The 27,590-nt window shown below is 42.1% G+C and overlaps 2 protein-coding genes and 1 long non-coding RNA gene across 7 annotated transcripts; 2 read left to right on the top strand and 1 right to left on the bottom strand.

Annotated features, from left to right (window-relative positions):
* Nucleotides 1-304: 304 nt before the first annotated feature.
* LOC127296779 (uncharacterized) lies at nt 305-11,353 on the top strand. Of its 4 annotated transcripts, none has more exons than XM_051326996.2 (6): nt 305-584; nt 8,235-8,435; nt 9,242-9,419; nt 9,521-9,737; nt 10,109-10,230; nt 10,988-11,353. In XM_051326996.2, the coding sequence occupies exons 2-6, from the start codon at nt 8,242-8,244 to the stop codon at nt 11,147-11,149; spliced, it is 873 nt and encodes a 290-aa protein (XP_051182956.1). In that variant the 5' UTR covers nt 305-584; nt 8,235-8,241; the 3' UTR covers nt 11,150-11,353. The 4 variants fall into 4 exon arrangements, with proteins under 4 accessions (XP_051182956.1, XP_051182954.2, XP_051182953.2 ...); XM_051326994.2 differs by lacking the exon at nt 305-584 and adding an exon at nt 2,080-7,248 and having other exon boundaries at nt 7,359-8,435; XM_051326995.2 differs by lacking the exon at nt 305-584 and adding an exon at nt 2,081-7,681.
* Nucleotides 11,354-13,878: 2,525 nt separating this feature from the next.
* LOC139830712 (uncharacterized) lies at nt 13,879-14,820 on the top strand. Its single transcript, XR_011743998.1, has 4 exons — nt 13,879-13,970; nt 14,073-14,112; nt 14,206-14,249; nt 14,332-14,820. It is a non-coding gene; the product is annotated as an uncharacterized lncRNA (long non-coding RNA).
* Nucleotides 14,821-15,179: 359 nt separating this feature from the next.
* Nucleotides 15,180-21,188, bottom strand: LOC127296780 (ABC transporter G family member 22). Of its 2 annotated transcripts, none has more exons than XM_051326997.2 (9): nt 20,575-21,188; nt 20,290-20,507; nt 17,754-17,909; nt 17,490-17,673; nt 17,096-17,416; nt 16,719-17,006; nt 16,313-16,597; nt 15,742-15,849; nt 15,180-15,583 (listed from the first exon to the last, which is right to left on the bottom strand). In XM_051326997.2, exons 1-9 carry the CDS (start codon nt 21,079-21,081, stop codon nt 15,362-15,364), a joined length of 2,289 nt encoding a protein of 762 aa, XP_051182957.1. In that variant the 5' UTR covers nt 21,082-21,188; the 3' UTR covers nt 15,180-15,361. The 2 variants fall into 2 exon arrangements, with proteins under 2 accessions (XP_051182957.1, XP_051182958.1); XM_051326998.2 differs by having other exon boundaries at nt 17,174-17,416; nt 20,575-21,168.
* Nucleotides 21,189-27,590: the final 6,402 nt, after the last annotated feature.

Genomic DNA, 27,590 nt, shown 5'->3' with positions numbered 1-27,590 from the left:
GTATTTCTTTTCAGTAACAATATTGTACTATTAGGACTAGCTACCCTTATGCCGCTTATTTATTTCATTGAAATTGAAATCTTCAATCGAAATCGGGAGTAACCTTTTGTCACACAAAAAACCCTATTCGAGATGATATCGATGGGTTGGATCTATGGTTGTTTCCCTGGGTCAGCAGTGGATAACCTTTTTTAAAACAACAATGAATTAAGGGCAAAAGAGGTTGTTTGGAATTGTAGATGATGATGAATTGATGGGTTACCACGAGCCCCATAGGCCCCGAGTAGTGTACCCTGTCAAAGAAAATGGTTGCAAAAAACACACACGAATATTTAGCCCAATCCAGTCTCAATTGTCCAGAGACTCCAGAGGCACAACCCCAACGCACCTTTCCCCGGAAAACAATAGAATAGCTAGTCTCAATAATAACCGACTCCGGGCTGGAAGCTGGATAGGTCAAGTTTCTTCACCACAGATCCTAGAACAGCCGCGCAAAAGCACACCACGGTACCTTCTCCTCCGCCCCCAAGAGCAGTACGTCCATGATCTGCTGAACAAAGCTGCTGCTGACCGCAAGCTCAAAGGTATTCGTCTTTTACCCGAAAAATCACAAGATTGGAGTTTGCTGCAAATAATCCACAATTAGGATTGTAACACCAACTTATAGACCATAAAAAAGAGTGTAGGAATTATAGACCAACTTAGATTCTTGATCAGATTGTTGGATATTTTGATCTAGGCTAAACCCTAGGTCAACAATTACGGCCGCTACAATACACTGCTACAGTAAGTCGGTGCTACAGTAGGCGTGCCACATTGCCTTGATTGGAGGCACACACAAAATATCTTCCGACAGGTGGGTCCCCCTGTGGTGCTATGCTTATCTATAAATAAGGGAGTTGTACCTATGGGACATATGAGGTACTAAGACTAAGAATAGACACTCAAGAACTCTCTCCCTTTTAGCTGCCCAATCCAGCAGCGCATAGCAGCCACAGGAAGGCCCCATCAGCAGCTCTTAGATGTTCTAGGAGCTGTCCCGAAGAAAAAGAATCAAGGGGCTTCATCTTTGAAGCCCTAGATGACGTTTCCACATGCTAAGATAAGTTTCCACTAATTTCATCTCTTTTATGTGGTTCAAATCTTGAGCTAGTTGATCCAAGGGATACAACAATGGTATCAGAGCAAGTCTTGCTCAAGATTGAGCCCATTTTTAAGTTTCTTTTCTTGCTTATATGCATCTGTTCTAAGGGTATTTGCTCTGAAGTTTTTATGCTTGTACTTATGCTAAGACCTATGCCCTAGATGCTATGTAAGCAAGCTTAAGTCCATGCTTATGCATGATTATGCTCGCCTTATGCCCATATGCTGCTATCTAAAGGGGCATATGCACATATTTATGTGCTTAAGATGCTGCTAAGCCTAAAGGATATGCCCAAGATTAAGTTATTTATTAAGTTACTTCCCCTGCCCTAAGATATATTTGTGCTGAGTTTTATGCTTATGTTCATGTTTGGTAAATCAAGTTCAAGAACAAAGTTCTTGTTCCTGATATAAGGTATGCCCTGTTTTAGCCCTAACGGAGGAAGGAAAGGATCTAGGGTTTCAATTTATGCAATTATTAGAAGGGGATTAAGGACAATTATGCAAACCCTAATGTTTTCCCCATTTTCTGGAAACCCTAGATGCCAACTTTCTAATGTTTCTCCTCTGAAATAAGGTTATGGTTTCGGAATTATGCAATTAAGAGGATGGGGACGAGTTAATCTCATCCTATTCCTAACCCTAAAGTGGGAAAAAAATTCCCAAATCATCGGAACCCTAATTGGGAAATCCCAAATTTAACGAACCCTAATCCTAAAGTTTTTGAGGGCAGTGGATGCGTACCTTAGGGCTCCGGTGCCTGTCGTCGTCGTGCGACGTCGCCGTCGCCACCATCTCATGCTTGTGAGCATGCTCGGGTTCGCACCCGAGTGGCTTCGCCGTCCGCTGCACCCGCCCGCGTCGCGTTTCCTCAGACCCTTGTCGTCGGGAACACGCCGCTTTGCTGGACTGGCAAGGGGAGGCTATCGTCGACGCGGAACGCCCGCTCGCACGCCGTCACCTTGCAAAGGGCGCCGCCGAAAGCCGCTCGACGGAGCCATGCGCAAGCTAAAGCCGCACATGATTCCGTCGAGTGGGACTAGACGGCGCCGCCATCTTCTTCCGCTGCGGCAGGCGCTCGCACTAGCCCGTCGCCGCCACGGGAGAGGAGCGAAAGAGGAGGGGAACAATATGAGCTAGGGTTTCGGGGAGGAGAGGCGGCCGGGCGGTGATTTTGTTCCACGCTCGTGTCGTCCTCAGCCATTGGATCGGCATCTAATGGCCTTTAGTGATGCGGGTGTTAAATGGGCTGGACCAATTTCGGCCCAGTCCGGAAGTTTTTCCCAAATTAAGTTTTCCCTCTCTTTTATTAAGTAATAGTGGGCTGCATAATAAAGATTGGGCTAAAGTAAATAAGTATTAAAGGGCCAAATTTTGCATGGCACATTATGCTTATTAATGTTAAGGTAATTCCTTAATGTTTTATTATTAATCATGCAATTAGATGCCATGCCCAATTATGAATAATGCCTTCTTTTCCCCTTAAGGCATTTTATTATTATGATTATCATGGCATTATTATTTGATGCTTAAGTGTTTCTGAAATAATTTTATGCCGTGATTAATTGTTTCAAGGCATTTTTATGTCTTGACATTATTATGATGATTATTGCTATCATTATGTCATAAAAAAAAAATCGCTGCAAAATTAACCTCACAGTTCTCGAATTAAGCATGGCTTGTGTCTGTCATTCTGGCCAAAGCTGATTGGCGGGCATTTTGACCATGAAATTTTATTGATCTGGTTCACTTCTGGCCAAAGCTGATGTGAACTGGATTAATGAAAGAAGTTTATGTATGTGAGGATTTAATTAAGTGTGGCCATTCTGTCCACAAAATTTTTATTGATTCTTACCCATCCCTGGCTAAAGCTGTTTTGGGTCTGATCAATAAAAGAAGTTCATAATATTGATGCTTCTTAAAGCATCTAATTCCTCTTGCAGCACCTAATGCTTTTCTTATTGCAGGAATAATTAACGGCATAGAGTAATGAAATGATAGCAATTTCATGATTCTCCTAAAAAGCACCTAAAGGTGTTGAAAAATTATGATGCCCTTAAAAGGGATTATAATGATGAGTGAAAGGATTCAAAATTAAGTAGTTTTTGTTTTGAGCTATACTTAAGTTTTGGGCATAAATATACCTAAAGATGACATTTCATGGCTACTAAACCATGGACTGTCATATTCAATTGCCCACCAATAAAGTTTATGTCCCTAAGCTATGCATGTTTTATAAGGTTGTTTCTATCAAATGTCTCTAAATAAATAAAGTGTGGTTTGTGTTTATCATTTTGGCCAAAACTGATTGATGAACACATGACCACAAAATTTTATTGTTCTTGTCCACTTATGGGACTAATTCAATAAAAGAAGTGCATCAAGACATGAATTTAATTAAGTGTGACTGTTATTTGCCATTCTGGCCAAAGCTAATTGACGAATATCTGATCACAAAATTTTGCTGGTCTTGTCCATTTCTGGCCAAAGCTGATGTGGGCTAGATCGGTGAAAGAAGTTAAAGAATCTATAAAGTGTGACATGTATTTATTATTCTGGCCAAAGCTGATTAATAGATACTTGCTCACAAAATTTTGTTGTTCTGGTCTACTTCTAGCTAAAGCTGATGTGAATCAGATCAACAAAAGAAGTTTATGATCTGGGAAAGTTTTTCAAGCATAAGGCTTATGGACATGCAAAATAGGCCACAAATATTTAAAGCTCCTCCGGGAGATTAAGCTAAGGACATAAATTAATTGATTGGATATTAAGTTGATGTAAGTTTTTTTTTTTTATGCTTACAATTAACTTTCATATGCTTCTGCAATCAAGTGCCTCTGATTAATTCCCAGATCAATCAACTTATGAAGTTTTGAACATCTATGATCATTATCATGATCATTAAGCTGTCCCTAACTAAGTCATCTCTAATTAAAATGGAACCAAAGAGAAGTTTTGATTGGAGATTTAATGATTATTTTGGGACAAGATGTGACACATGAATTCATTCTGACCAAAGTTGATTGGATACATGTGTCATATCCTAAGATTCAATGTTCTCATGAGGAATTATGTTATGTATGATCATTTTTAAAGTTTGTGATCATATCCCTATTGCTATTATTTACTAATTCAGCCATATGTTTCTGGCTGATTTTAGTTTCATGAGGCCGTAAGTAATGAATATATATAGGTTCAATTAGCTCCCATTAAAGAAATTTTGATTATTAAGGTATTGATGAGAATTCAATGGATTTCTTGTCTATTAATGGCTGTTGGGAGCAAAACCCAGTACGGATCTGGGGGAGCGTGCTAGTAAGGATCTAGGGAAGCAATTTCCTAGTTCATTTATAATAAAGTTTTTCCTGGCATTAATGGAGAAGCAATTTCAAGAGCTTCTCAAAATTATTATGAGATCATGTTGATCATGAAAAATCATGATTTAAGGCCTGCGATATAATGAAATCATGAAGCTTATGAGTTCACTTTATTATGTCATTTACAATAAAGTACACAAGGTGAACTAGGATTAAGTTCCAAGATCTTAGCATCCTTAAGGAAAGTGTGTAAACACTTTCGATAAAATATACAATATCATTATGGTCTCATAAATAAGAAAGTTCTAACGAGAAGTCTTTAAAATAGATTGGAGGCTAATGTTTAAAGCTACTGGAATATTTCCACAAGCATAAAATAAGTTCTTCATCCTCCATTCCGATAACAAGATTTGTTATTGACTTCTCTATTAAAGGTGGAATATTTATTATGGAAGTTCATCGAAATGTTGAGCCACAGCTCGGTTCACATTTCGAGGGGGAGAAATTGAACTTCCCATATGAACTTCGCATTAAGAAAGATGTATTTCATCAGACTTCCCATATGAACTTCGCATTAAGAAAGATGTATTTCATCAGGTATGTTTATATTCCACTATTAATGTGTATTTATATTTCACTCTTAAGTAATTTAAGTTGAGCTTAAGTTGATCATTACTAAGTACCACTTAAGTCAGATTTCTTAAGTTTTCATCTCCAAAGGACATCATTGTCACTAAGAATGTTAATTGCATAAGATTAGCTATTTATTCCTAGTGACAATTCTTAAAGTGTTTGTGCCATGTTTCCTAAATAAGATAAAAGCCTATTGACTTGGCTCCCTATAATGATTCCCCTCTAAGGAGGATAATAAAAGGTTTATTACTCTGAAATGGAGTATGATGTTGAAAAAAAACTAAAAGGGAGCAGTCAATTGGTTAATGTTGCATGGCAATTAAGAACTCTATCATGGACATCATGAGAAGAGCTATTTCTAACTTCCAGGTCGTCAAGGATTACCTTGATGATGTTAAGGACCAATTTTAAAAAGGTCTCTCTAATGTTTAAGCAGCATGTCTCTTTAAAAGACATGTTGATATATATAATGTGACTGGGAGTTTGAAAGAAAGGTGGTATATGACCACCAAAATTCAAGTTCTTGGAGATGAAAATTTAATAAGGTTCTTCTTTTATGAATAATACAATTAGCGACTGACAGTGGTACAAGGCTCAAAAAGAAAGTAAGTTTAATAAGAATTTTTCCGTTTAATCAATATTGTGTTTGATTATGAGTAATAGGGATATTACATGAGACCCGAGGTTTTTCCTCAGGGCCGATAAGTTCATCTTAGTGATGTTCTTTATGTTACTCAAACTCACTAAGATGGGTCCATATAGGGGAGTATTAAGTTCATTCTAAAGTTTTATGTTTACTCCCTTAAGGGCAATAAGTTATTAAGTCTTTCCTCATGTTGCCACCAATAATTTAGTTATTATGTGCCCTTATATTTTTTTTTTTTGTGTGTCCGGGTTATTTGGCAGACATAAGTCCAGGATTGGACCCCTGGAAAATTATTAAGAAAAGCTTTGCCTTATTAGCACAAGCACTAAAGCAATTGTATGTTATATATGACAATAAGGGATTACATGCTCACATTTAAGAAACATGATGACCACCAAGTTGTGGGTCTCTAAGGTATTTTGCAAGGAGTGAAAAGTGCACATAAGTTTCATCCACTAAAGTTTCACCCTTGCGGGGGAGCCATATTGTGGAATGGTTTCACCCAAATTTACTCGAAGCATCGTTAAAGATGCAAACTTAGTTGTGGCATGTTTTAATCCCTATGTCTTTAAGATATGGATTTGTGTCCCTAATCCATACCAATTTAAAAATTAATAATATCCCGGGACACATTATGTAAGAGTGCAGATTATTCGAGTAGCATGTCAAGAGGTAACTGCCATACCTAAGACATTGTGAAAGATTGATTCCAGAGTCAAATATATTCTAGGCCTTGATGAATTAAGTTTTGGTGTTCAGCAAATAAGTACTAAATGTAAGGCGTAAATGTTGAACACTACATAAGTTTAACTAATGGGTGCTTGGTATATAAGCATTGTACTAAAGATATTAAGTACTAAGCACCATATTTAAGAGGCTTGCCTTCTAAAGTTGCCGGCATTAAGATTATATGGCAGCCTATTGTTAAAGGGACAAATTATGACTCTGGAAACAAGACATATTTGTGTTCTCTGATTAAGCGCGCGCATATGCATAAGTATATCTATACATAAGAGAACAAACTGCACTCTTGGGACCATTGCAACACCATTTCCCCATTTACCTAAGGAGAGTTCATTCCTTCGATGAAGTGATGTGCTGTAGTCAATCAGTTCAACGGTACTTAATTGACCGTTGTAATTTATTGTCTCTGTATAAGCTTCAACAAAGGGATGGGCTCATAAGTTTTTCACTTAAGTATAAAGTTTATTGAGCTCATAAGTTAAAGAAGTTCCATTTTGAGATAAGATGGTATATTGTAGCAACTGGGTTCTGCGGTACTGTATAACTGACCGCAGCAATGCTTTTGTCTTGTATGCCATTTTGTCGATGAATGGACTTATAAGTTTAGCCTTACGATCAAGGGGGAGAATGTTGGATATTTTGATCTAGGCTAAACCCTAGGTCAACAATTACGGCCGCTACAATACACTGCTACAGTAAGTCGGTGCTACAGTAGGCGTGCCACAGTGCCTTGATTGGAGGCACACACAAAATATCTTCCGACAGGTGGGTCCCCCTGTGGTGCTATGCTTATCTATAAATAAGGGAGTTGTACCTATGGGACATATGAGGTACTAAGACTAAGAATAGACACTCAAGAACTCTCTCCCTTTTAGCTGCCCAATCCAGCAGCGCATAGCAGCCACAGGAAGGCCCCATCAGCAGCTCTTAGATGTTCTAGGAGCTGTCCCGAAGAAGAAGAATCAAGGGGCTTCATCTTTGAAGCCCTAGATGACGTTTCCACATGCTAAGATAAGTTTCCACTAATTTCATCTCTTTTATGTGGTTCAAATCTTGAGCTAGTTGATCCAAGGGATACAACACAGATACATGCCTGACTCTAGAACTGTCCATAGCTAGATACCATCATTCATCAAAGCACTCAAGGATCCACTCTTAGTCGATTTTTGATCATCCCATCAACAGCAGTGCCAGTGAGGTACTGCAATCTCTAATATTAAATCTATTTCCATGACTTCTGATAGATTAAGTACACCAACAGTTCACAGCGTGGTATCTAGATGAAAAGATTATTTAGATCTAAGTTGCTTGTCGTTTCTTCTTTCTTTACTCTTTTGAAATCAGATCGTTTTTTCTAGATGGCAATTTCCCTCTCTCTGTATGAACCTCTCTCTATCTCTCCGTCTCTCTCTCTCTCTTTCTCTCTCTCTCTCTCTCTCTCTCTCTCTCTCTCTCTCTCTCTCTCTCTCTCTCTCTCTCTCTCTCTGTTTAAATTGTGAGTTGTTTCCACCTTTGTTCTTTGCCTCTTTTGCATCGGGAGGGACCATAGTCTGTAGCATGCCCATCGAATGGTGCAGGATTCGTTTTGGTCTCAGCTCGATGGTTTCGAATTTGTTGAACTACTTGGGTATTTGGGTTGGAGCGGGTGAACCAATTTTGCAATGCGTGCATGAAGCATTAAACTATTTGTGTTCCACTTTGCTTCATAATTCTGATCTAATCGAAATCCAACTTTTTGTCTCCCGTTTCAGGTTTGAGATGCTCGACACAACTCTCTTGTCGTCTTCAATTGTTTCTTCATTGGTGCCCAGGGGTCTGCTTATAAAATATTTTGTCAGAGCTGACAAATTGGGTTTTTTTCATACATATCCTGATCGTGGTGGGCCATTTAAGAGCATACTAGAAGCTCAGGAAGCCATTGATTCATATCATGTTGTTCAACGAAAAATAATGTAAGTCTCTCAACCCTATTAGATATGTGAGTTCATACTTTGAATCTTATGTAATTTGTCGAGGTGTTAAAATAGTAAGCAGTGCTAGCAATTCAGAAGGTATATGTAGCTGCAGGGATGCACTATTTGACCCTGTGTGAAGAATAGTTATTGGTCGAGAAGAATATAAGAAGATATAGACATGACATGATTTTTTTTATGTGACGTACAAAAAGCTGAGATAAAATACGTTTTTCTGTTTATTATACACTTTAATGGATCATACACTGCATTTTTATGTTGATTTTTTGTTGCGAGTCAATATGAACTTACTTATTCGTACAAAACATAAATTTCCAAATATAGCAACATAAAAAAATAATGCGCGCAAAATAACTTTTCTGCACCCTTGGTGCTGAACAACATTTCTATGCTATGCTATAGGTATATTTGTTTTCCTCCTTAGTTGTAATTTGTACAATTGGAGAGCTTTTACCCTGCCACACAGAGTAAGTTCCATTAATCAGCCGAGACACTGTTGTTGCTTGTGGCCAGACACACTTATTGGAGATACAAAAACAAAAGATGGTTTCTATTATTCTCTTTTATACAAAGAATGTGTTGAGAATTTACTCGTATAAGCATGGAAGCAGTTCATTTTTGTTTCGCCTGATTGTTGTCTATTACAACCATGAGCTGTGTTAATCTTCAGGGCTGTTTTGGTCCCTACTTGATCAAACAACTTGCATTTAAACTTATCAACCCAAACCATTTGTCGTTGGTTATTTTACAAAATATACTAATCCTTATATTCTTACATCTGATAGGTGTATGGATGGACTTTCCGATGAGGAGAGGTCTGTGCGGTATGCTCTTTACTGGCATCATACCGGCACAAGAAAGCACTCCGCGGAAGCTTTAGCTGCTAGTGGGACCCTTCACCGTACAGAGGAATTGGTTAAGGCTTTACTGGACAAACACAACGAAGACAATGAGCTTGCTGGGGTCTGCTCTCTCACTCTTGTCTTTCGGTAGTTGATTTCTCACTAAATGCTATAGAATTCATGTCTTCTACTTCCTGATACTATCCATTCTTAAAACCTTAGGATCTTGCATATCAACTAGAAGATATTGTGACCCACAAATCATGTTTTGATGGAAAGGGTTGCATTTATAGATCTTACTCTCATTTCAATATGACCATGAAGACCAAAGGAGCTGATGCCAGCAAAGATCTATATTTTGCTGAAGTCATGTGTATGCGCGGTGATTATGAAGCGCATGTGCTCACCTGTATCTGCATGGTTAAACCTGATGACAATGGTATTTCTTACGCAGCTTATTATATTTCTGAGCTTATCAGTTTCAGTTTCTCAAATTTGTTTGTGCACTCCTAGTTTGTAACATTTGCATGCAGTAGTGCACCCTTAAATAAATACAATAAATAATAATTTAACTAGCAAACATGTGAAAGATAAAAGTTTCCGAACAATTGTTGAAGATTGCAATGTCAGGAAATTTGATCTAGCTAGCCAAGCTGTTTCCTAGTCTATCGATTTTGCATCTATTGAATGACTTATTAAGATAACCATGTCATTTGATAAGGTTGACTTCAGTCAAATGTGAATGTTAGCTAGCTATGGTGATGTTTTATTTAGCTCTATTTATTCATCTATATTTACCTCTTTTTAAAGGTGAATGCCACGTGTGTGGTGTTGACATGAAGCACCCTACTCATGATGAATACAACCATGGTCGCCCCAAGTTGTCTCGTCGTATATATTGTGATTCAGTTGGAGATGATTTATTTGAGGAGGTGTGATAATTTACTATCTTTCTAAGCTGACCTTTTGCATACCTTTTTAATTGAGTACTGTGAGCACTGTGTAATATTTTTCTAACATGTATACAAAGTCCAAATTAATTAGCCAAAAAAAGAGCTTACTGCAGGCTACAACTTAAGTCATTATCTATTTCATTTCTATATTAGCTGCAAATTAGGATAGATGATTCTACATCTGAATGTAAATACCATCGTCTCTAGCGAGGATCTAAAATTTCCTTGGTTGCCTTAGAATTTGAACTCACCGTCAGAAAGAATACCAGGCATGAGTTGAATATCACATCTACTAGAAAATGGGTAATCATTCATATGAAAATCACTAATCTGTAGAGAACGACAACTACCATCTTACTTGACAAAAGTGTCTAAGAACATCATATGTACTTCTTAACATGCATTACCTTTTATGCTGAATGGTTATCCAGTTTCTAACGACATCATCACACCATAATAATAGCATGCCATCAGGTTAAGCAACTCAGATTTAAGAAAAAAAAAATTGCCAGGTTGTTCTTATAGTATATAGAAAGCCATTTCTAACGCAATCAAACATCTTAGGCCAACTTAAGTTTCCTACAAATCTACAATTAATGAAATTATGGTCTCATTTCCAATTTTACATGGTCGAATTTGTTGATGAAATAGGTTATCCATTTGATTGTGTAGCTAGTGGGAAAACATTCTAATTTTTTTGCTTATTTTTAATCTAATGTCTCTCCCATTTTTACAGTTATTCGCCGTGCGTGATGAGGCTTGGCTGAAAGCAGAGGAAGCTAGAGTGAGACGCATGATCAAGGAAGGGAAAGAGGCTAGACGACACGGGTTGGAGGTGCAAAACATAGGAGGTGGCCATGGAAAGAAAAATACGTACATAATACCGGCTAGACGATAATGAGTTGAACACGATCAACTTTTTTTGAATAGCTTTCATGTTCAGAACACCACAACTTAGATACAGAGGAATAACAAGATGAGCGAGATAGCTTTCATTTTCAGAACAGCACCACTTCGGGTGTGTAGCTGTTCTGGTGACCTTGGAATTTATAGGGATACATAATCTTGTTTGAGGACACCCATTTGCAAAATATTACATCCATACTTTGCTTGCTTTTATTGATAGGTAGAGAAGATAGGAATGTAAGTGGGATGGGAACTGCAGATAGGCATGAAGGCTAACTTGGTGGGGTCGAAAAGAGGGTAGAGCTGCAATCGACGGCCTGCTGCTGGCTGGTTTAACAATGGCAGAGAATGAGAATGGGTGCAACTGTGCTTGTATCTATCTAAACGAAACATTCTAGGCGGAAATGGAGACCATCTAGGGCATGTGTGGTACGCACCGTACGATCAAGCTACGTGGCGTGATCCTAGATGCCCTTTCTGGCTCCCTGTTTTCCGTGGGACCAGGCCGTCAGCAACTATGACTGCATTGTGATGTGTGGGTGTTCAAATCGGACCGAGACCTCCGGTGGCTGCATTATGGTTTTGCTTGCTAGTGAGGGGAAAAATCGACAATTCATGTCCTCATTTTTCCTTCTCCTCCTAGGTCACACGAACATGGAAGCCTACAGCGAAGGCATCGCCATGGTTAGCGAGCCCCCTATAGGTAACTCTTCCCACACATCCAAAACCCTAGGCTCCCACATTCAACATTCCCCTCCTCTCTTCGCATCATCCTCTCCCGTGGTGTGGCGGCACGCGGAGGAATGGAGCAGACGGCAACAGGAGTAGAGGAGCATGCGGCGGAGGGAGGAACGGATCCGACGGACGGGGTAAGAATGTATCTAGGTGGTGGTTGGCTCCACACCTTCTAGGGTTTCTCACGGTGGTGGCGCGAGAAGGGGCCCGAGGTGGAGGCCAACGGCAGCCGGCTCCAACCACAACGGCCTCCTTTCTGCTCGTCGTTCGATCTACTCGCGGGGTAGACATCGGCGGCCTCCTCGACGACCATGGAGGAGGGGAACCCCACAGGGTACTAGTAGGAAAAAACCTACCCATGCCGCACCATGTTGTACTGCCGGTGGCGCGTCACTGGTATCGCGCCACTCGTAGTAGCACACATAGTTGGTGTGCCATTGGCATGTGCACATACCAGTGTAGCACGACAAGGTTGTATCACTAGTCTTTAGTTTTTATTAACAAAAAGGATATGGCCGGCCCTGATGCGTGTGTTGGGCGAAAATGAAATTTAAAATGCAATGCTAAAACGTGGGAAATTTTCAATTTTTAATTTATTCAAAGATAATTTACATAGAAAATAAAAAAGAGAAATAAATCCTAACTAACTACCGGCGCACCCCTGCGCCGATGTCGATGGTGCCGCCACCTACTCCGTGTCCTCGTCCTGGCTGAGGTCGACAAGTGGGGCAGGGCGGGCGGGGGCGTCCATGGCCCCTGTTGCCGCCAAAGCAGGGTACTTCGGGTAGGCCGGTAGCGCATGTAGCCGCCACGTCAGTGGCCCCTACTGTAACCAAGAAGGGTATTCCGGGTAGGTTGGCCGCGGCTGTGGCTGCCACGCAGGTAGGTCCTGTTGCTACGGTGGTATTGGCCGTGGGACCATCTGCCCCTGCCACGTGGCCTGCGGCGGCGCATGCGGCATGCGCGGTACTGCTTGAGGCGGTGGAAGCGACGCGTGGTGCTCCACCATCAGTGTGCTGATCCGGATGCCGTCGTCCAGCCCCGCCTCCCATGACCATTTGGCGTACTCCTTCGCCTTCGACTCCTCGAGGGAGCGCGCGAAGGCTGCATCCTCGTCGTAGTCCTGCGGTAAGAACGCCTTCTTCACTGCTGGAGGCGTGTCGTTGTCGTTATCATCGTCGTCTTCTTCCTCGTCATCGGTGGCCGGACTCCTCACGCAGCTGGAAGTCCCCGACGTACACCAGTCTTCTGATCAACTAATCAGTCCGATGGTTGTTCCTCGTTTTTACTAACATTGTACATGCCTAGCAAGAGATACATGGCACTTCCCTTGAATGATGTTTGGAAGAGTTTCAGAGATGCTCTGAAGGAGGCACTGGCGGAGCTTAGTGAGAACAAAACCGGGCCATGGCCCGCCCTATCCAGGAGTAAGATATTTTTTATTCCTATACTTCTACGTGCAAAGCCCAAATGCCCAATAGACCAGCCGAGTACCTACTGACACGAGAGGCAGTTCATGTGTTCATGATTCAGTCCTCCCTACTTGTTCCTGCTTGGTTGTTCGTCGGCGGCGCATCCATGGCGCTTACAGCATCTACCCTGACTCCAAGAGCTGGTGAGTGGTGGCCCAGGCGTAGAGGTAGCAGTCAGATTGCCGGAGTTTGGAGAGACTCAGTCCGGCAAGCCAGCCACGCGTTGTCCCCAACCCCAAATCCCCAGGCAAGCCCGCAGGCCGCAGCTGCTGTAGTTCTTCTCCCCAGCCAAGCGCACAGCGCAATAACTTCAGGAAAAATCATTTGCATCTTAATTCTCTGTCAATACCAACTTTTGAACACAGATTGAATTCAGGTACCAATGACGAGGACAGTCCGAGAAAATTTGGTTTTGTTTTAAAAAGAAAAGGAGACGACCCAACTACATGATTATTTGTGTTTTTCTTTAGCTTAGCCCGCCCAGGATTTTCTTTGAAGCTCCGCCACTGGAAGGAGGTTCATAATATGAACATGTTTTCGTTACGCCAAGATAGAATGAAACAAGCACTGGAGTTTGCTGACTCCATGAAGGCGATGGAAGATGAGGTGGGTTGTTTTGGTTCAAAGATATATAATGTGATGTTGTAACTTAGCCATCCTCTATTCCTCTGTGCATATATATGCTTATCTCTTTTCATCTTCCTCCAGTACCATACCTGCACGGCAGGCATTACCTCGGAGCTCGGAAGTAAGTACTTTCTTCACTCTTTTGTATGTGACATTCAAGTGGAATCCATAGCAATATGTTCTGATATGTGATTTCTTGTCTGCCCGGTTGAAGAGGAAGAAGCTCGGGAATTGATTGCAGAGGCCATTAAAAAACTGGTACTGTAATTTATAAAATCGTATCTGCACGCATGCTTATTGAAAGATATGGACACCAAGTGAAGTTCATTTTCTTTTTCAGGTTAATAAGCCAAAGTCTTATGAGCAGTATATAAGAAATAAGATAGACATTGCACGGGCCACTGAAATCATTACGGAAGATCTTGAATGATACTACGGTAGTTCTATTGGTTTACTTACATTCGATCTACAAGTTTTTCACTTTTTGTATACAGTCATGGTCTGGTCTCGAGTATAGGATCACGCAGATTTACATGGTTATGGTCCATCTATTTGTATGTCTTGATGTCTGTTGGCCTTCTCTTTGAACAATATAATGTAAATCTAATATAGATGTTTATATGCTAATTTACAATGTAAGTATGATGTAGATGTTTACATGCTAATTTCATATCCATGTAGTTTACCAAGTTCAGCAATATATGCTTAACAATAAAATCTGAAAGCGACATTAGAGTCGAGGCAACGGAATTCATCTTAAATTATGCAGTAATTTTTAAAGCTTGAATAGATTCAGAGAAAAACTTTTTAGTCCCATGTTTCGCGCAGTTTCCTTCAATTATTGCAGTAACCAGGAAAAATCCTGCATTTGAAAAAACATGTCTGTTCCAACGGCGCAGATGCAGTCTACCTTTCGCTGTCAGCCTGTCAATGTCTAATAATCACTTAAAACATGCACTGTCAAACCTTGCAGAGAAACACAGTACAAACGCAGACGCTCACATACACGCGCATACACTCGCCCCTATGAACGCACACACGCACACCCTACCCCTATGAGCACCTCGATCCGGAAGACTGAACCAACGGATTGGATCTTAAAATTGACGAAGTCACCACAGGCGCCTCGCTGTCGACGGGGACGGGGTTGCTACTATTTGTTGCTCAGGGTTCACATGATTCCATGAGTTAACTAGCAATAGAAAGTACATTTGTTGCGCTCTGAACGTAGCAGACAGAACGGTGAGAAAAAAGATCCATCTTTTTGTGGCGCAAATATAACACAGGCTTCCCTACATGCAATCAAAACAGCCAATAAGAACTACGAGTGCTAAGTCTTGCAGCCCTGCCGTCTCCAGTTCACTTGACCGCTAGCTGTTTGAAGCCTTCACTCGCCTGAGGGACAAGTATGCCAGCACCCGGTACCCAACGATCATCGCAACTAGGGCCCCGACTTCTGTCACGCCGTTATCCAGAGGTACAGAGGTCATCAGGATGTCCGGTACAGGATCGTACTGCACCTTCAGCAGCAGTCTGTACGTGTGGTAGTTGAAGGATAGATAGCGGAGCCAGGATATGAATGGTGGAACTCTCTGGAGATCAGAGGGGAAAGAAGGGCAACAAGTTAATGACCCAAGCCATACACTGGTCAAAATATGTTAGTGGAAGAAGTAATAATTCAGATTTGTCCCTTCCATAATAGGAATAGTAATTCATCTTTATCAGTTAGTGAGTGACGGTGCTTGCTCACCTTTACAAAGAACCCTCCTGCTAGCATAAATGTCATGACTGTGACTGAAGCTAGAGTTGTTGCCTTCTTGATATCCAATAAGGTAGCTCCAATTGCCAGTCCTAGTCCCTGCATATAAATTCCTTCTTGAGCAATAGATTCCAGTCAATTTTAATGCCTTTGAAATATGCTCTAATATTACCATGTAGATTAGGCAACATATTTTCTTACTAATAAGTAACACATGCGATGAAATGATGGACTGGTAAACTGTGTGACAAAATTCACCAGATCCAATTCCAGTACTAACAATTCTTTCTAGGAAAAAATCGCTCGCCGTCAATTATTCCGGGAGAAAAAACCTTGTTATTTATTTAACATAAATTCAATGTGTAAGTGTGTATTCTGCTTTATCCATCCAAAATCAAGTCCCTTGTAACTAGTGCATGTATGGCATATGTAGATATTCCGGAATAATAAATATGCAGCTATTCCATGGCATATGTATGTTTACTTAGTCCACAAACACAAAAATAAGGGATGGCAATGGGTATTGATTGTATCATAATTGTACTAGTCTTGACTGCCATACCTGAGCAGCAATGATGCTGAGAAAGACAGTCAACATGCTAAGAAAGAAATGACTGGCACTTGCTTTGAGCCCTGCCATGAAGTAGACAATCACCATAAATATCACTGGGAGGAAAAGATCTAGTGGCAGGTCACTTGTCGTTCTGGCCAAGAAGTATGCGCTGAGCTTGTACATGTCAACTGCACGCTCCTTGTTCAACATTGCCCTCTCTTGAGGGAATGTGAAGATGGCAGTAAACACAGGAAAGAAACCCCAAAACACAGCTATGAAAAACAGTAAGCCCGCCTGCATAGACAAGATGGTAGTGTCTTATGATGGTACATATAATAAATTAGTAGTAGGAGTATTGCATTGACCAATTTAATTATTAGTTACATGTATCGAATACTTTGTTGTGTGCATATACCTGATCTTGTAAACCTTTTGGTGTGGTGGGATCAGAGTGCCACCAGAGTAAACCTAAGATAATTGATGTAGCTATGACCTGGGTGATTCTCATCCAGCTCAAATAATCATGCCGTCTTTCTTTGAGACCTCTACAGAAGAGGATGGAATATTGTTGGCACCAGTTTGTGCCCCATTCTCGTTTCGAAGATGTTATTGTTGCCTTCATATCATCACTGATCGGAAGTGGTGCTAGAAGCTTCTTCTTCTCCTTATATGCCACTCTACTCTCGTAGGAGTCAACAAGATACTGCACGAAACCACATATAAATTATTCATATACAAATCTAAAACCAATCTGTTAATCATAACACCAGCACATTGATTTCATGTCTTCACCTCATGAACATCTTGTGCTGATGGCCTGAAGTCAATCTTGGAATCAGTATCCTGCGGATTCTGATTTTCCATGTGTACCTTGTCATCTAATTCAGAAGGAACAGAAACATCATTAGTGTTGCCATTGGCGAGATCCAGTAGAAACTCTGCTGGGTTCATTGCGATGAGAGGGCTGCATCCGATGGACTGAAAGTAGGGCATGGCTTCAGATGTCTTCCCAAAGTAGAGCAAACTTCCTCTGCCTAGGAGGATAAGCTTGTCAAACTTATGAAATAGCCTGCTGGATGGCTGATGGATCGTGGTGATCACCGTCTTCCCAGTCTGCAGCAAGTCAACCGAAATTAAAGTTCAACTGAACTGAAGGACTGATAATGTGTATTTACTTTCACTGTACCTCAGCTATGTCATGTAGAAGTTGAATGATCCTAAGTGCTGTAGTTGAATCCAGCCCAGATGTCGGCTCATCGAGAAAAAGCAAAGATGGATTGATTATAATCTCATTTCCAATGCAAACTCTCTTCCTTTCACCCCCAGAAACCCCTCGCACAAAAGACCCTCCAATCATCGTGTCCTGGCACCTTCAGACACGCTCACATGATTAACTAAGGTACCTTGTGAGAAAAGGTGACATGCATAAACCAAAGAACATGAAGTATACCTCTCGAGGCCCAGTTCATATATGATGTCCAGTGCTCGTTCTTTCTTTTGCTCCCTTGTCATTGTTCTTGGGAGACGGAGTAATGCTGCATAAGTCAGTGTCTCCCTTACAGTAAGATGAGTAAAGAGAACATCGTCTTGAGTCACAAATCCAATCCTGCAAGCCGAGTATAAATCCAATTATACATCAAAGGAACAGCAATGGCTTCACAATCCAAGAGTCATTCAGGCCTACTTATAGCTAGCTTAATTGATCCTAATTCTTCAACAAACAATGCCCACGAGTACGGATGTGGCTGATAGGTGTAGTGAGTTTCAGTTATCGGTTTCAGTCAACAACCAGAAACCGGAGAACTATGCAGCTAAGGAATTCTGCCGAACAGGTTACAGGCAGCCCGGCAGGTGGGTTTGGCGTTTACAACTCGGCCAAGAAGCAGATACTGGTTATAGCTCAGTTCTTATAATTCACTAAAGCTCTAAATCCCAAGCCAGCAGTTATGCCATGATGAGCAGCCAGCCAAGAGATCGTCCACTTGACATTTGTGGTGAATGGTGATGGGTGGAGATGTGGGGAGTGGGGTGGTCCGTGTAGCCATGGCATGATGAATACAGTAAGACGAGCAGACGAAGAATTGAGACATCAGGGGAAGTCCACGGCGAATTTCCTGATGCCGGAGAGATGACTGCAGTGTCGCCGGAGTTTGAGCAGGAAAGGACTGTCGCCGGCTCGCGGAGCTGGCGAGAGGCCACAGCAAATCAGGCCCAAACAAGGCCCATCCACAGAGGCCCATGTTCTTATTTGTTACTAGCTCCTCACTATATATAGTATTTAGCTAAAAAACCTACCCCTAAAAAAAACGTTCTCTCAAAAGAAAATCTAAAAGACGACTCTCAAATTTGGATAGCTCACCACGCATAAGAAAGACACGCATCCACGTGGTAGAAGAGACTCGTCACGCTAATCAGACAGAAAGACAAACAGCTTGTACGAACAGTGAGGCAGTGACCACTGACTTCCTTTACACTCACCAGTGACAATCTAACTACTCCCTCTGATTCAGATTTATTGACTTAACTTTATCAGGTACAAATATATCTAGACACGTTTATTAACTAGATACATCTATATTTATATAAAGTTAAGTAAATTAATATGAATAGAACGGAGTACTTAGAAAAGAAAAGACAACACTAAACATGCATATGATGGATAAAAAGTATTCACTTAACCAAAAAAATAAAACAAGGAGAAGCCCCGCGGAATTCTGACTGAGGTAAAGAACGAATTAAAGATACGGAGAGTCAGCTCCTTGCAAGAAGTTTAACCATGGTCATTAAGCATATATTAGGGCATGTACAATGAGGTGATGTTAGTATTTTTTTAGAGCTACCATATAAGATATTTCCTGAGTTGGAGGAGAGAATAAAAAAAAAGTATCTTCCTTTAGCAAAGGGATGAAATAGTCCATTAGAAAATAAGAGAAGACAATTTTCTCCATTGTACTCTATGTATTCCGTTATCAAAATAATTTTCTACTAAAATTTTATTAATTTTCAGTGATTGCAAGAGGTGGTAATAAAAGATAATGCATTGTTTACATTATAGTTATTGTCTTCTCTAGATGATATGGAGTCCTAAGAGTAGTCATGGCCTATCTACCATTGTACATGCTCTTATTCCACCAAGTTCATACCACTAGGCTACTTGAGTGTGCCGTTTTGGAGTGGGCTACATGGAGCCTATTTTTTTTTCAAAAAAATAATCAAAAAATAGCATTTCAAAATTTCAAAAAAAGGGAAAAATTCTAGAGATACACAATGATGTACTTTATCATCGAGCAAAAATTTAATATGAAAGACTCAGTATTTTGGGATAGCTTAATTGTGGATATGAAGTAGTGAAGAGTACAAAATTTGAAACTTCCAATATTTTTTAAATATTTATTTTTGTGTAGCCTACAATACAACGTATTTCATCCTAAGATTCTACACACTGGTAGAATATATCATTGGAGACATCTAGAATTTTTTCTAGAATATTTTGAAACTTTAAAATGTCGAATTCATTTTTTTAAAAGAGCCATGTAGCTCGAGCTACACTGTTTCCGTAGGACACTTACCTTTTATCTTGCTGCCAAGCTAGGGAAAAAAACCAAAGGCCATGCATGAAACTATGAACGGATAAGGATTAGCAGGATAACCGTGAGCCATGCCTAGCTAGCTAAGCCCTCCTTCAGTATCTGATCGACAGGGGCACGGCCATGCATGCATGGGCTACACCTGTAGCTGCAAAGCAACACCTCATCACGCACCTCCCATGCATGCGCGGCCGACTTAACTTGACGACAGCTACAGTTAAGCCACGCGACACCAACTCTTCACGACGCAGACCTATTTGATTACAGTAACTTTGATCCAGATTCTGTAATTAATTAGTTAAGGCACTCCTCCAAGATAATCCTGCAAGGGGTACATGCATGCATGGTCCACGCTGTGTAGTGGATAGGTCAACTAGCTAGGTGTAGTAGTCGAGTTACCTGCGCTTGAGGGACTTGCCGAAGGGCTCGTCGTTGTAGGAGATGCAGCCGTCGTCGGCGGCGGCCCTGCCGCCGAGCATGCTGAGCAGCGTGGTCTTGCCGCTGCCGGAGGGGCCCATCAGCGCCAGCACCTCGCCGGGGCACGCCGAGCCCGATATCCCGCTGAGGATCTCCCTCTCTACGCCCTTCACCACCACCTTGTACTTCACCTCCGCGAACTGCATGCATGCCTATGATCAGGCGTTGCTCTGCTTGTAAAGGAGGAGTATGTAATTACGTACGTACCTTGAGATATATGGGCAAGGTGGGCTCGGTCATGAGGTTCTTGCCGCGGTGCGTGGTGGCGGCGGCCTCGAGGTCGACGTCGTCGTCGCTGAACGGCGCGAGGTCGGCGGAGGAGCCGTTGAACCCGTGCTGGGGCGGCGGGGTGAAGCCGGTGAAGGTGAAGGAGAAGCCGAGGCTGGCGCTGGAGGCGCGGCTGAGCGCGGCGCCGCTGCTTACCAGGTCCTCCATGTCCAGCTTCAGCTGCGCGCTGCGGGACTTGCGGATGTGGCTGCGCCCGTGGCTGTTCCCGCCGGCGCCGCTGCCGCCCGACGCGGACCGCTTCCCGAAGCTGGACTTGCGCGAGAGGCTCGTCACGTCCGCCGTGCTCAGCACCGTCTCCGCTGACGCCGTGCGGCTCAGCGACTGCGCCGGCGCCGTCGGAGGCAGCTGTTCCGACCTCGTCCGCCCGATCGTCCCGCCCGCGCCGATGTCCATCATCGGCCGCTCCATCGTCGACGTCGAGTCCATGGATCGTTCGCCTGACCTCGCCAGCACGTCGCACGTACGTACAGGGGGCGTGTACGCAGCTACAGCGGTAGTAGCTTTTACGCGAGCTCGTGGTGATATATACGTAGGCGCAGGCGCGAGCGCGAGCGACCAGCTCGGTGAGGGTGAGTGAGGACGACGTGCGGAGGCGACGGAGGGGCGGGGGCGTGCCAGCGTAGCGCCGCGCATTGATGGCGCTGGAAAGTTGGGGTGTGGCTGGGCGCGGCCGGGCTGCCGCCTTCCACACATGTCCCCGCCTCGCGCTCGACGCCGTATCGCCCAGGGCACCGCGCGCGCGCGCCCCCATCGGTTAGCTAGCTGGAGGCGCCGCGCGACAGGGATCCATCACCCGTCGCCTTCCCCCATCCAAACCAATCCTCGTGTGCCTGCTTTTTGATTCGATGGATCGGCTGTTAACGTGGACGCAGGCATGACGTGCCAGGTGACCTCACGACTCAACTAGCTAAGCAAGGAGAAGTACTACAGCATTGAACAGTTGCAGATCGATCGATCTTGCCCCAGCGTCGGAGTCGACGTACGTACGTACACGCCCCTTTCTGCTTTCCGTAATCATGCCAGCGCGATTATTAATGTGAGAACCAGCGACAATGGATTGTTCGATCGGACCGAGTTTTCATACCCAGTTTCAAGCTATTGTGACCGGACCTGGGCTGACTCCTGAGAAGAGGGCGAAAACCACCCTGGAGGTATGCCCTATGAATCACGAGAGGGGATCTGGGCCTCTGCTGATTACTGCTGCAGACCTAGCAAGAACTCTGCGCGCGAATCCGTTGATGCTGGTGGGAGATGGTAAAGGCTTCATGGTGCTGTACAGGCCTTAGTCCCCCATAATTTGTTGTTTCTTCTGTAGAGTTTGGTTTGTGGTTCAGTTATCATCAATTGTTTCCCCCCTTGTTTTGAGAGTTGTGAAACTTGTCCCTCCCACCTAGTTATGCTTAACTGTTATAAGCTTGGAAGACTTAACATTTGGAAAATGCTGTAATAACCCTGTGACATCTGGTTTTAGAAATGGAGCTAGGGTTATGCCCTGTTTTTTTTTTTAAAAAAATACTTGGTCTCAAGGTAGTTTTTTCTCTGAAAAGGGGGAGTGAAATCCGGCCTTGTGCATCAATTGATTCATGCAGCTTTTTATCAAAAATAGTGGTGAATCTAAAAAAAGTTAGCAATGAGTTCATGCATACCAAAGTGTTGGATCAAGCCAAATAGTGATGGTGCTAAGTAGTGATTTAGCACTAGATTAGTACAAATTCATTGGGTTCAATGCTTACATGCTAGATTCGCCACTGATCGAAAAGTTTCTTACATCTCATAAATAGTTACCGAACCAACCCTCTCCGATGGAAGAAGTTTGTTAAATTTGACAAAGTTTGACTTAAGCAACAAGTAACCGTGAGGAGTGTGCACTTATATGTTTACTTTACTTACATGATAATGTGGAGATACGAGAAAAAAGAACGGTTTTGCTATGTCTCAGTCAACTGAGATTTTCTTAAGTCTAAGTCACTTACAAAAAAGTACTTGAGTTGCACTTTTCTGTTAAAAAAGTGCAATTGCACTTTTCTGCCAGAAATGTGCAACTGGACTGAGTTGCACTTTTTTTTGAACTGCAGTTGCACTTTTTTGAGTTGACTGAGACTTAAGAAAATCTCAGTCAACTAAGACATAGACACACCCAAAAAAGAACCCTCCTTCCATGTCGCCGCCTCTCGCTCCCTCGAGGGCGATGGGGCCTCATGCACCCCATCGGCTTCTGCCCCTCCTCCTAAGCCTCTCCCCAGTCGCCGCCACCGGCAGAGGTTGCCCGGCAAAGCCGCCAGCGACGGCTCTTCTTTCCCCACGTCGTGGAGGGCAGGTCGAAGCCCTTCCCCTCCCTGGTGTGGTGCTCCTCGGGCGGCTCTGGTTCGACACAACCGAGCAACTCTTACAGCGGTGCGACCTTTCGGCGGCGAGTCTCAGTCTCAGCTGCAGAGGCTCTAGCGCCGGATGGTCCTTGGTTTGGGGGCCCTGGCCCCAAATGGGATCGAGCGGGCCGGGGTCTTCAGTGGCTTGGCTTCCTTATGGTAGAGGAGACGACTTGGCAGGGTCCCTGGACGATGGCATTGTGGCCAGCCTATCGCACCAGGGCGGCCAGAGCTTCACGGGCCCATCCAGGCCAGGCCAGGCCTGATGGAGCCTGGTGTGCTCCCGCTGCTATGTCCGGTCAATGACTTCCTCTCACCGGTGGAGGTGGATTCCTCCCGCTTGGCTACGAGGTTGTTGTTCCTAGCCTCGACGATGTCGTGTGCTTCTGTTGTTCAGCCCGCATGCCAACAGTGTCAAGAAGCGAATGGCGATGGCGGCTTCAAGATCACAAAATCCATTCGTCCGAATCTCACAATATCATATACCCCTCTATTTCATATTAATTGTATTAGATTTTTTCGATAAAGAATTGTATTAGATTTAGATGTATCTATACACCAAGGCAACTAATATGGATAAGAGGGAGTACAAGAGTTTGAAGCATGACCGACACTAACATGGAAATCTTCCTTCTCCTAGGAGGCCTTCGATTTGATCGCCACAAGTAAACCCTTGTGTCCACACTATACACATCAAATTCTAACCATAAACCACAGCTGGATCGAGAGTACGTCTACGTCGTATGCTTCCTTTCTGCTTTCCATAGTCACGCAGCTCAATTATTCATGTGAACCAGCACTACATGAATTAGACGACGACCGGGCACTGAGTTTTCGGCCTTTTCGCACTCACATTCACAACGTCTCCTATGCACGAACTGACGAGACTGAAAGAATGAGGCAGTATTGTCGTAGCCTTAGCAGATGTCCCTCGTAGTGGCAACTTGTGTTGGCTCTGCGGTCCTTTCACTGAATGAATGAATGCACGTACGCTAGGTGGTGACTGGTGTGCTCACCAACTGAAAAGGAAGTGTTGTCCGAAGTGGAAAAAATAGTCTCTTGTAAGTTGTACTAAGTGAAGACTTGGAGCTAGCACCGGCCAATTGGCGAATGGCCTTGGCATGCCGACGAGGGTACACCGGAATTATTCCTCGCACCGTCAATGACCAGCACACATCAGTCGTAAGTTAGTTATTGTAACGACCTGGAAGAATAGTTTTGTCTGAAGACTTTTCTGTCTTGGTTGTAGTGTCTGAAAGTCTGCAACAGGTGTAAAACAACACATCAGAGGAGGTTTAAGAACGATGGATCGAAGTGACCTTTCCTTCTGACAAATTCGTACTGATGTACTATATCTTAGAAACATTCATGTTATTGGAACTTTCCAAGGGATCAAGAGTCTTTGATATTTCCACCTTCCATGCATGTACTGTTGCACTCATTTTAGGCCGGTCATAGTGGGGCACATGTTACTACTCTATGTTACTATCTTCATAGTGGTCCTTTGAATGAAGGCATGCTATTTTAGTGATGGTTTCAATCTTTTCTTCAAAGTTAGGTGATTATTGTTGCTTGTTCAACAAATGACTTATGTTTTCTTCTTGTTCGTGGTGATGATACTTTACGTTGCTCTTCTCTAGCGATTCAGTGATGGTTCAACACAACAGAGGTTAGCAACCACGACTAGCAAAAGGGTCAACGTCGGTGTTCATGTTCTTTTGTTACCCTTTTGGATTATTTGTCTTTGTTTATGTTTCCACAGAAGCTATCTATGTATGTACTAAATGATGTAGTGTACTCGTCTTTGTAGGCTCTCTTTACATCTTAATATAGGCACATACATCTTGACAAGTCCATTGAAACTCCATCAGATTTCAAATATTTGCATTTTGGTCAAAAGTATACAAGTAGCACAAATTTGAGAAAAACACAAGTGTAAGCTAAGCTCAAAGGTGGCCAACCGATCGGCCAGGCACAACATGACCCGTTTATAAGTGGGAGTTGTCGTACTGACACATGGTCCTCACCTCCAGTGGCGGAGCTTTGTTGAAGCAAAACTGTGCCATTACCCGCCCTGCATAATTGCAATTTTTCTTATATAGATGATTATCTAGTAGGCCCACTGTCTTTTGACGTTTCCTTCTCAAACGTTTTCTATGAAGCTCTGCTACTGTTCACCGGGTGGTGCTATACACCGACCTGATCGGCACGAAAGAGTTGCTACACACCCTCCACCTTCCCGGCTGTTAACTGGGCCGCGGCCCAGCAGGTAAACCTCTTTTTCTTTTTTCGTTTTCGTTTTCTTATTCTTTTTTCTGTTTAGAGTTTTGTTTTTAAAACTAACATTTTACATGCCTTTTTATGTTTTCAAAATTTGTTCAAAATTTTCGGTCTACATATTTCAAAATTGTTATATTTTAATTTCGTTCAAAATTTGAAAATTGCCCAAAATTTAAAAATTGTCGAAATTAAAATTTTATTCAAATATCAAAAATCATTCAAAATTTAAATTTTTTCAAAATTCATCCAAATTTGAAAATTCGTTCAAGATAATTTTTTTGTTGCAACTTCGAAATTCGTTCAAAATTTAAAAATCGTTCCAAAATTAAAAATTATTCAAATTTCAAAAATTGTTCAAGATTTAAAAAAAATCAAATTTCGAAATTCATTCAAATTTGTTCAAACTTGAACATTTTTAAAAATTTGAAAGTTTTCAAAAAATATTTTAAACAAAAAATAAAACGAGAGAACAAAAAAAGAAACACTGAAAAAGAAAACAGAAAAGAAAAAGAAAAAGAAAAGAAATGGGAGAAAAACAATGAAAAGTCGTCTAACCGGGCCGGCCCACACCGCGCGCGGGGGGTGTGCGGCGCGGTGCAGGTGCTGACCTGGTCGGCATATAAGAATCGCCCTGTTCACCTCACAACCCAAGCACGACACACTTAGTTAACGGGCTCATTTAGGGGTTTAGGCCTTTTGAGTTGTTTCGGGAACTCTTTATTTTGCCTTTTAGGCCAATTTTTAAGAAAATCAGAAAAAGTAATTAAAAAGACAAACAGGCCGGCCCGCGGTGTGTTGACTTGCGTGCGTGGCCAGCTCCCGACGGGCCCAACACGGGTGCTTCCGTGCCGACCCGCAAAATTCAGCCCGTTTGGTCACCTTTGGCTAAGCTTGGTAGCGGCGACGGCCAGTCCTATACACCGACCAGGTCGGCGCCGATGCGGGTTGCCGCACACCCCTGGTCGGGTATTGGGCCAGGCCCATTTAGCGTTTTTTCGATTTGGCCTTCGTTTTCTTCTCTCTTTTTTCTTTTTTTCGTTTTTTCGTTTTCTGTTTTATTTTCTTTTTCTTTTCTGTTTATTTTTTTCTTTTGTTCAAATTGAAAAAGTCTATATTCAAAAGATGTTTAAATTTAAAAAATGTTTAAATTTGAGAATTACTAAAATGGTTCAATATGAAAACTGTTCAAATTCAAAAATTGTTCAAATATGAAAATCGTTCATATTCGAAATTTGTTCAAATATGAAATTTGTTCAAATTCGAAAATTGTTCTAATATGAAAATCGTTCAAATTTGAAAATTGTTCAAAGATAAAATTTATTTAAATTCAGAAATGTACAAAAAGAAACGAAAAAGAAAAAAAGAGCTTACCTGATGTTGGGCTGGAAAACGATTCGGCAAATTTAATGGGCCAAGCCCACGAACTACCGAAAGAAGGTGGAGGGGGTGTGCGGCAACTGGGCAATCCCTATTCTTCGCTTTGAGCGGGAGGGATCGGGTGCGCCGCACAGGGGCAGTTCGCTCTGGGCCGGCCCATTTAGCGAGGATAGTAAGTTTCCCTCGGTTTTTCTTGTGTTTAACCGGTTTTCTCTAGGTTTTCTCTGGTTTGGTGGTTTTTCGGATTTTCTGTCAGTTTTTTTAGAAAAATCAAATTTGTTTTTTATAAATTTTTGAACCTTTTTGAACCTGATTTTTTTTTTTTATTTTTGAACTTTTTCAAAATTTGAACATTTTTAAATTTTGAACATTTTTTATTTGAACATTTTTTAGTTTAGAATAATTTTTAGCTTTGAACATTTTTAAAATTCGAATATTTTTCAGATTCAACATCTTTAATGTTCGAACTTTTTTTAGATTTGAACAGTTTTAAAATTTGAACATTTTTCAGATTTGAATATTTTTCAGATCTGAACATTTTCAGATTCGAACATTTTTTAGATTCAAAATTTTCCAAATTTTATCATTGAAGCAACTCACAATTTTTCAGATGTCATCATATATTCAAAATAAAAAAAAAACAACAAGAAAGCAGACAAGGTTAGAGTCATCGAACAGAGTAGGGCAGCTCACGTTACCTTACCTCGGCCGTAAATGGGCCTGGCCCATGTTGTCTTACCTTGAGCGATTTTGGTCCATCGCATCGCTTAAAGCGTAGCATAGGGGCTCCCCGGCAACTGTTTCCGCGCCGATCAGGTCGGTGGACAGCATCACCCGCGGCGACCGCTCAAAAAAAAAAAAGAACAAAAAAAAGAAAAGAGAAGTAGGCAGCGGCGAAGCAAGACGAAGTGC

Source organism: Lolium perenne, chromosome 4, assembly GCF_019359855.2.
Source record: "Lolium perenne isolate Kyuss_39 chromosome 4, Kyuss_2.0, whole genome shotgun sequence".
Taxonomy (NCBI): Eukaryota; Viridiplantae; Streptophyta; class Magnoliopsida; order Poales; family Poaceae; genus Lolium; species Lolium perenne.
Note: the sequence above shows the minus strand (reverse complement) of the source record. Positions and strands in the feature narration are given on the sequence as shown.